The following is a 10,167-nucleotide window of genomic DNA, read 5'->3' on the forward strand; positions in this document are numbered from 1 at the left end:
TGTTGAGCTGCTGTTGGCAGTTTGGTTCCCCATATGTAATTCTTTAAAATAGTACAGTGCTCAAGGTCATCATTGATCACTAATTAAGCCTTACTGTTCCTGGTTTAAAGAACACATCAGTGCTCTCTTTGGCAGATGTGTTAAAGTGCCAAGATTGTTTTATGGTAATAGTTTTTGGAGTGAGTCCAGCCTCCATGCCTCCAGAAAGTATAGATTCCATGAATTTTCCCCTCTCTGCTTTGATCACGATTTTATGTGCAGTTTCAGGAACTGGGTGTTAACGAAAAGTAGCCAATTGCTCATGAAGCCAATTAACCATACACTCCATGGAACGTTTTCATGTTTAAGTAGAATTACAAATCAGAAACAGCCAATATGGACAAACTGGTGACTCATGGATCAGTCATAAAATAAATTATTTTTGCATTCTACTTGTCAATTGAGAGCCCAACGACATCTACATGTTAGCAGACACATAAGTGAATGATCTGTAGAGACATGGGTTTTCTAGCAAATATAGTTTAAGAAGAGATTAATCTGATTTCTGATCACAGATCGAGGTGGGTGTACATTATTTATGCCATATGCAATGCTTATATCCCAGGCATCAATGATACCTATATGAAGATCCTGGAAAATGTCCTTTAGAACAAGATACTGAATGTAGCCATGAAAGTTACCGAATCTCTCTGTATCACTGTACATCTCCCTGACGTTTTCTGTCTTGATGATTACCATGGTGTCTGGGCTTCTCCAGAGAAGACGCCGAACAGCTTTGTGGATGTTGAGGACTCTTCGAATAAAAATGTCAATGGGAAAGGGTCTGAAATGCTGACCCAGAGAAATTACAATGATAGTCTTTTGTCCTCCTCCAATTCTGTCAATGACCCGTGCAATGTATTCCATCTCTTTGACTGAATACGTTAATGATCCAATCAAAGGGTAACTGTGTTTTTGCCACTGGATGTTGATATTGCTATCCAAGTCCACAGCAAGTTGATGTTGAAATTTTCCAGAAATGTGCAGATCCACTGACTTCAGTGCTGATGATACGGAATCCCAAAATCAAAGGAGAACAAGATCATCAGGGTTAGGATTAACTAGTCATGAAGATAGAAGATTTTTATTTTAAAAATGGAATAGATGACCATATCTAATTTTTCATAGTTTAAATGAAATAATAGTTTTGAAAATTATTTTAAACATCACGTAGGTTTATTGGGGGAGTTCCTGGATCTTTCAAATGGTTAATCCATTGGCTAAGAGCTGGTGATCTACTTCTATAAAAGCAGCCCCAGATAGTTTATGGAGCACACATGATTCCCTATCAATTGGACCAGCTTGATTCTAAGTTAACTTTCTTTTTAATATTGCTTGTTTGGCACTTGGCTGATGTACCTTGAAATGCATAGAATGTTGTATAGTCACTACCTCACCAGATACTGTTATTAATCCCAGTTGACTGATGAGGAAAGTGAGAGGAATGAAGTAACATATCGAAGATCAAGGTGCCCAGTGGCACATTAACTGACTCCCTTTTAGCCAATGTGAAATGTCATCATCTTCTTCCTGGTATCTGCCTTCTCAATGATTAACAATCATGATAGCTTATGTTTGTAAGGGATTTATCTACATCAATGATTAACAATCATGATAGCTTATGTTTGTAAGGGATTTATCTACATCAGACTGTATTCCAGATATTTTGCATATAATACTCAGTATCCTCAGGACAACCTTACTAGGTGGGTAGTAAGGTCTCCATTTTACAGAGGAGCAAAGTGAACGGACACTTGCAAAGCATGTGGAGTCAACAGGTTGTATAGACTGAGCGTTGCCATGCTTTCTTGTTAAGGTATGTAGACAATATAATATCATCAATGACCTTCAGCTCTATCAATAATTTCCTGAGCACACAGGGTAAACACTGAAGTGTGTATTTTGGGAAATAGGAATGTAATGAACCTTTTCCTATATTGGTTCCCTCCCAGACCTTTAACAGTAATTTTGTAAGGAAAAGATATTGATGTCTCATGAAAATTTTTAATGTGGTATGCTTAAGGAAGATGAAAAAGAAGAGATGTGTTTCATATTCCCTTTTCTCTTTGAAATGAAATAAATTTCCAGAAAGAATGTCAATAAGTGCTTAGACTAAGACGTACTATTGATGGTCTCTTTGAAGTATTCCATCCACTGGCGAATTGTGGAGTCTCCCAAGAGATAGATGAATTTTCCTTTCAGGCATTCTTTCATTTTGATAGGAGTCAAGCTACAGGAGGCAGGATTCCACGTGTCTTCCCAGACATACCCACTGGGGACTGAGGATGTCATGCCAAGCTTGCATTTCTCTTTCCTTGGAACTGCTTTCTCTGCCAAATAATCAATAAGAAACAATCTTCTAAAATGTAGAATTACCAATATGCATGTACTAGACACATACTATCTTTTCTAGCTATTTTTTTTGTAGTGGTTACCTGTTGGCCTGTGATTTGCATGGTCGGCAGTTCAAAACCACCAGCAGCTCTGCAGGAGAAAGACTGGGATTTCTACTCCTGTAAAGACGTACAGTCTTGGAAACCCAAGGGCAGTGGGTTGGTTTTTGGGGTTAGAAAGTTGGCTGTAATAGTGGAAATGTAAAATTGAATTTTTCAGTCAATTATGTCTCTGAAGTTAAATTTCCAAATGATCCCTACTATTGATTGTTCTAGGAGTGGATGCTTGCTTCCAGAATAGGGGAATATGGCCTTTTGGGTAAATGACATATATTTTAATGGGAATAAACCCATCAATCTTTACTTTGCATTTTATTACACTGTCATTTTAGCCCATATTACCCCCAAGATTGTCATGTTCTATTACACTCTCTGAAAAACTATGACTAAACTATATAAGTATTTGAGCGGCAAGGTGGTGAGATAAAAAATAAAATAAATCAAGACCAAAATCTGGTGTGACTTGGAATCTGGCAAATTTGAATGGATGTGGTTGCTCGGTGGAGGCCCAAGTTGTGCCAAGTGCTAAACCGTTGTTTTAAGAAGCGTCTGAGAGGATGGTGAAGAGTCTTTGGTGACGTAGAGCATTGATTATTTACCTACCAAAGAGAAGCAGGTTAATATTCTAACATCTAGGATGAGTGAAACAAGGATTTCAGGGTGAATAATTTTATTAGTGACTGTACTAAATAAGCTCTATATGTTGAACTTCAAGAGACCCATAATTTTTTGCCTTAAAGAGACTGAAATGAGTCAATGCAGCTGTGAAAGTACTCCTATGTGTGAAAAGTACTTGAAAAACAGCAGCGGTGAGAATATGGGCATGTCTGGTTGGAGATTCTTGGGTTAGCAGTGATGCGGGCAGGAATAACGTTTGGTCAGGTGTGTTGCAACAGTGGTGCCTGTGGTGTGAGGGGCGGTGGTGAGGTAGGGATTTAGAAAACGGTGTTGCACTGAGAAAGAGTTTTGACATGTGCAGGTTATTGTGTCAGATGCACGGGTAATATGTGTCTTGCCAAGTAGATTGGTGATGAGAAATTCAGTTTCTGAAACAGGTTTATGATATCCTAGGTATTCCCTTTATTCACTCACTTACAGAACTGGTACCTTAGGCTACCTTGGCCAAGGCAGATTGTCAGAGTTCCTTCACAACCAAGGACAGTGAACAAAGACGAGAGCTTTTCAGGGAGTCTGAGACTCAGCACAGAGGACAGTGGTCTGATCCCCTTGCATATGGACTCACCAGGAGCTGGAGGCCAACATGATAATAGCTATCAGCAATGGCAACAGGACTAAGGGCTGCTTACCAGGCTCAGGGGAAATACTGTCACAGTTGGAGACATGAATGGTCTTGAAGTTTTCTATAATCTCTACTCCCACGTTTGACCTTAGAGAAACAAATAAGAAATTAGCCTGCAGGGAGTCCTAGATACAGGAAACAAGATACCTCGGATTATCCAGCTTTGGTTATTCCTTGTATAATAAGTTAACTACTATGCCCACATATTGAGAACATTTTACAGACTTTACAGAGCATTTTGGAAAATGTAATTTCTATGCCCACAGATACAGAGCATTTAGTAAACTGTAATTTCTTAGCTTATTAGTGCTATGAGGTACAGACATCCAATAGGTGTGTGAGGTAATTTATTGAGTGGAAGAAGGACAACGTTGTTGTTAGGTGACATCAAATTGGTCCCGCTCATAGTGACCTTCATACCATCGGTGAAAAGGAAACACTACCTCGTACTTGAGCAATGCTCACAACTGTGATGCTGCAATGGTGTTTGAGTTCTTTGTTTCAGCCACCATGTTACTCACCCCGCCTTGACGGACTGCCCTTTCTCATTACCAAGCATGATGTCCTTTTCCAGAAACAGTATACAATCATCTATTTCCAACCCTCTTTTAATGTTTATTTCTGTGTTTTACTGATACCGTTTCCATTGTTTTTTTTTTTTCAGTGACAAAGTTTAACAATCAAAATTGTTTGGGGACCAGCAGAGAGTGGACCCAGTACCCAGTCAATTCACAAATCTTTCCCAAATGACTTTTCACAGGTGTCAAGATTGACAACCACCACCTGTCTGTCAGTTCATCGTAGTATAGAGTTTGTGTATTACTGTAATGTTGGAAACTATTCAATGGTATTTCAACTACCAGAATGGCCACCCAAGGTGAAGAGGTTTCAGCAGAGCTTCCAGACCAAGAACAGACTATGAAGCCAGAGTAGATGATCTACTTCTCAGGAATTAACCACTGGAAACTTTATGGTGAACAGCGGAACCCAGTTACATGACTATGAAAACATTGTCCGAAGATAATGAAAATGAGCAGGGGAACACAGTAACAGAGAGTGCCAGAAGGTGAGCCCTTCAGGTCAGAATGCACTCAAAATATGTTGCCTTTTCCAAGTAGCATTGTTCATAAGGATGTGAATGGAGATAAGATTCAGAGACTTTCATTTACTCATGGGCAAGGTTCCAAATAAGAATTCTGGTAAACATTGATTAATAATAACAATTTGGTATGTATTAAATATGAATACAGGGAAATTGGAAGTTGTCAAAAAATGAAATTTAATACAAAAAGATCCATATACTTTTTTGCATATAGGCATTACCAAAATGCATATGGGCATTAACTGAAATGGACTGGTATAGCCATTTTGAATGAGATAATCATATGGTTTACTATGCTGGGCATGACAAAGTCAAGAGAATGTCATGACACTCATCATGAAATAGGACATTGCAAGATTCCCCTTAAAGTACAATGCTGTCTGTGATTGGATAATATCTATGTGCACAGGAGGGAATCCAGTCAATGCACCTGTTCTTCCAATTTATGCACCAATCACAAAAGCGAGTGATGAAGAATTTGAAGAATCCTTCCTTCTGAAACGGATGAGACATGCAATCAAAATCCATGCATAATTATTGGAGATTGTAATTTTAAAAAACGCAAATAATGAGGAAGGTACAGTAGTTGAAAAATATGACTTTAGTGGGAGAAATGAAGTGTGAGATCATATAATATAGTTTTGAAAGACCTATGAGTTAATGGCAAATACCTTTTCCCACAACAATATGTTCATGTATATATGAACCTTACCAGACGGGATACACAGATATCCAATTGACTGTTTCTGTGAGAAGGAAAAATGGACAAATTCACTGAGCAGTCTAAATGAGACCAGGGGCTGGCTGTGGCACAGACCACCAATTGCTCCTATGTAAGTTCAGGTTGAAATTGAAGAAACATTTAAAATTCTATCAGCATTGACTCTATGGCAGTGAGTTTGGTTTTATGAGAGCCATACTTTGACTTTGAGTATATTTTGAGAACATCTCAAGAACAGAATTGATACAAAGAGTACTAAGGACAGAAGCCCGATGAGCTGCGGACATGATATCAAGAACCTCACACACGAAGAAAGCAAACCAAAGGACCAAACTCACTGTTATGGTGTTGATCATGACTCGTGGTGACCCCACAGGATAGGGTAGAACTGCTCCTGTGGGTTTCTATTCTCTTTGTGGAGTAGAAAGCCAAGGAGTGGCTGGTGGTTTCAAACTGTTGACCTAGTGGTTAGCAGACCAAAGCATCACCCCTAAGCCACAAGGACTTCTGGAAGGTATAATTACTCCCCCACCCCTTTATTTTACAGCTGAGGAAATAGGATTGTAAAGACGTTTTGCAGTGTAAGTAATGTCATACAATGTATGGCAGACTTGCCCTCAATGCCAAGTCCTTTTGCCTCTGAAGCCCATGTTTTTTCCCCTGCCCCTGTACTGCCCCTGTTGTCTCTGTTCCTCTGGGGATTCCCAGCATAGAAGCAACCAAGTTATTTCTACTCAAAGTAGAGTCTAGTGCCTGATTCCAAGGATCCATATGCTGAACAAATACATTTCTACCAGAAGGATAGCCAGAAGTGACCCAATGGTGAGATTCTATCTCATGTACTTGTTATTAGGAGATGACAGGACATAGTATCAGGAGAGACAAGTCTCTAAAAAAAGACAACATGCTAGGTAGAGGGGTAGCCCAAAAGAGGATGATGTTCGGTGAAACAGAGTAACACAGTGGTTGCAATAATGGGCACAGACATAACCATAATTGTGAGGATTGTGCAAGATCAGACAGTGTTTCATCCTATTGTCCCTACCTACATAGAGTGGTTATGAGTAGGAATTGAATTGCTGCCAAATAACAATATCAACAACAATACTGATCTACCGACAGGACTTTCATTGGGCCATATCACATTTGAACAAGTAGTCTTGAGAAGCAGGAGCCCTAGTGGCATAGTGGTTACCAGCTGGGCTTTGATCAGCGAGGTCTACAGTTGAAAAGCACCAGCGCTCGGCAGGAGAAGGATGGGGTTCTCTACTCTTTTGAGGAGTTACAGTCTTGGAAACACACAGGGAAAGTTCTACCATACCCTATAGGGTCATTATGTGTAGGCATTGACTCCATAGCATTGCGATTTGCTTTGATTTTGAGTTCAGAAATAAGTACTTACCTTTCAAAAAGGGCACTTTCTTGCTTACTAAGATAAGAAACTTGCATGTTCTTGGAGTGCATGTGGGAGAGTGCAGCGCAGGGTATGTGCTGAGGTTTCACGCAGTAGAAGGCTTCTTGGTCTTGAGGATCCAGGTACTGGCACAGTTCAACATTCGAATTAAAAACTAACCTGCACTCAGTGTTGGCATGCAAGGTGCCATTGGAAAACTGGGCTGTGAAAATCACTTTGTTGTAGCCTTGGCTCCTTGCCCTCCAGAGAGCAGATACCCCTTCGCTGGGATGGATAAGCAGCAGGGACAGAGACACCGGGCCCTCCCAGAAGAGAGTGAAGCGAATCAAGTAGCTGCCATTGTGGAAGTCAGTCACCTCTCCTGAAGCCCCTGCCCTCAGGGCAGGGGAAGACATCCTGGCCCTCAGGAAATCCCCACCATACTTCTTCCTGTGTCCCAGGTGGTCCCTCACCTCCAGCAGGAGGTCTAGGTGCTCCCCTGCGCAGTAGGTGTCTCGAGGGTTGAGAAGGGTGACTGTGCTGTGTGTGGCACTGGTGGTGGAGTTCATGTGGGGGAAAGGTCTGGGGGGGATCAGCTGGTCTAGTTGCTTCATGATTTCCTTTATCCTCAGGTCAGTCTCTGTTGGGGAGGCCAGTGTTCTCATTGGTGCCTCAGGACATGAGGTTATTGTGGTGGTATTCCTGTTATGCAGGAAGATTGGTAACCGCATGTCTGACCAAAACTGAAATGAAAAAGAATGCGACAAACTGTGAAATCAACCTGTCTCTAGTCATTTTTACTCCCTATGGTCTTGAGTGCTCATTTACATATTATCAGTAATTTTATTTAATTCTGATAAATTTGAATAAAAGGAAAATTTTGAACTTTATCTCAATATTTTACATAATTCCTGAATAGCTATAGATTACATCCAAAATATAGAGCTGAGAGAATCTTTAAGAGGGTTGAGTGAAAATGTATTCCTACTATTGTCCCCATTCACACATGCACTAGTGTCTTAGACTGGGTTCTCTTGAGAAGCAAAAGCAGTTAATCTTTCACATATGTACACACACACTCACATATATATATAAATATACATTATTATGTGCCTTTGAGTAGGTTCTGACCCATAGTGACCTTATACACAATAGAATTAAACAATGCCTGGCTATGAGCCATCCTTCCAATTACTCCTATGTTTGAGCCCATTGTTATTGCCACAATGTCAATCCATGTCTTTGAGGGCCTCCTTCTTTTAACATTGCCCCTGTAATTTACCTAACAGTATGTCCTTCTCTAGGGACTGGACAACATGTACAAATTGTGTAAGTCTCATCATCCTTGCCTCCAAGCAGTACTCTGGCAATATGTCTTCCATGACAGATTTTCATATTATTTTATCAATCCATGTGCTTTTCAATGTTCTCTGACACCACACGCAAATTTATCAATTCTTTAGCAGTCTTCTTTGCTCAAAGTCTACCTTTCACATACATAGGAGACAGTTGAAATGGTTTTGGTCGACTTCTGGGAAGATGGTGACTGAGTGACACATACCAGAGGGACTCTGCAGAAATCAGCCCAGGAGAGTTCCTAAGAGGGAAATTCAACACTGCTGGATCACAGGAGGATCATAAAAAAGATAAGTAGGCACAGATGCACAAGGTTTTGAGGGGCTGGGTGCTTTTGGCTTACCACAGTGGATGCCAGCTCGGGTTTGACCTTAGCCCCACCACTGTCAAGGTTGGAGCTGGGACTTTTTGGAGCTGGCACAGGGGCTTTATCTCAACACAGCCACAGTTTGTCATCTTTGCCTCAGACAGTGTTTAAATCCTTGCAGCCCCAAGGACAAGGATCGGGGTTCATGTGTATTCTTACCTCTGTTTCCTGCTCTATTCTCTATCCCCCATAGTCCCAGTGGGCTTAGTTTTTAATTTCTTCCCTTCTCTTTATCTCTTGCCTGTTCTCTTACAAGTCACTGCCGACCTCCAGACTACTTCCCTTAGCCTAGGGCATTTACCCTGCCCCTCAATCAGTTAGGTGAGCTCCACCCTGTGTAACCTAGCCTGAGGCTGGGGAAAGCCCTGCTGACTTCCACCAGGGGATACTTCACTCAACTTCTTACTGGGGAATTCCTGCCTGTGTGGCTTGCAGAGCTCCTATTTTTCCTTGAGGGAACTTCCACCCGCCTACCTTAGTGCCTCACATGATCTAAGGCAGTTCTGCCGACAGTGAGCACTATTCCAAGCTGCTGCAGGAACTTCTGCCCAACCTCTTCAGTGATCTACCTGGCCAGGGAAATTCCGCCTACCATTCACAGTGTGCTACGCCAAAGCAGGCAACTCATCAGACTTCTGGGGCACTCATCTGAGAGGGTAGCCACAGGAGGATAAAGTGGTAGGCAAATTCCATCGTGAAATTAGTTGTAGTCAGTTCAAAGAAACATTGCTACAAGTCTCCCAGAGAGGTTCAGTACTCTTCGACTACCTGGAAAATGGCACCTGGCTCCAATAAGCAGTGCAACGCAAACAGCAACAGCAATAATCCCCAACAACCTCAACGAAAAAACATGAGGAAAAAAAGGCAATGGAAGAAAATTTTCTGAACCTAATGCCGTGCATAGAAGAAGAAGAAGACATTGATCTGACACAGAGAGATATTTTCAAAAGGCTGCTTGTAGTCAAACAGGATATGAGGGAAAGAATACAGAAAAAGGATGAAATAATAGAGGAGATAAAGTCCATACACCAAAAGGAAATGCAAGAGCTTAGGGAGGAGATAACAAAAACCATTAGCGGATACATGGACCTTGAGAATTGACTGGAGCAAGTAGAGAACCGCACCAGTGACTTGAAGGACAGCCAAGCAGACTTTAACAAATGTGAACAAACATTTAATAAGATCCTCAGAGAAGCTGAAGAAAACCCAAGACTTATATCTGATGCTATGAAGAGGAATAACATTAGAATTATTGGATTAGTGAAGGAAGACAAAACAAAAGAGCCATGTACAACAATAGTGAGAGAATTCTTGGAGGACAATTTCCCCAGCTTAAAGAATGGAAACTAGGCAAGCATTCAGGAAGCTGAAAGAACAGCAACCATACTGAATTCCAAGAAGTCACCAAGGCACATAATAGGTAAACTCTCCAATTT

General features: G+C 41.0%; 1 protein-coding gene across 1 annotated transcript; it reads right to left on the minus strand.

The window, feature by feature from the left end:
• Positions 1-507: 507 nt before the first annotated feature.
• On the minus strand, positions 508-7,688 carry LOC142447056 (NXPE family member 4-like). The gene is made up of 4 exons (XM_075548768.1): positions 7,018-7,688; positions 3,818-3,879; positions 2,163-2,369; positions 508-1,043 (listed from the first exon to the last, which is right to left on the minus strand). The coding sequence occupies exons 1-4, from the start codon at positions 7,671-7,673 to the stop codon at positions 508-510; spliced, it is 1,461 nt and encodes a 486-aa protein (XP_075404883.1). The 5' UTR covers positions 7,674-7,688.
• Positions 7,689-10,167: the final 2,479 nt, after the last annotated feature.

Source organism: Tenrec ecaudatus, chromosome 4, assembly GCF_050624435.1.
Source record: "Tenrec ecaudatus isolate mTenEca1 chromosome 4, mTenEca1.hap1, whole genome shotgun sequence".
Lineage (NCBI taxonomy): Eukaryota > Metazoa > Chordata > Mammalia > Afrosoricida > Tenrecidae > Tenrec > Tenrec ecaudatus.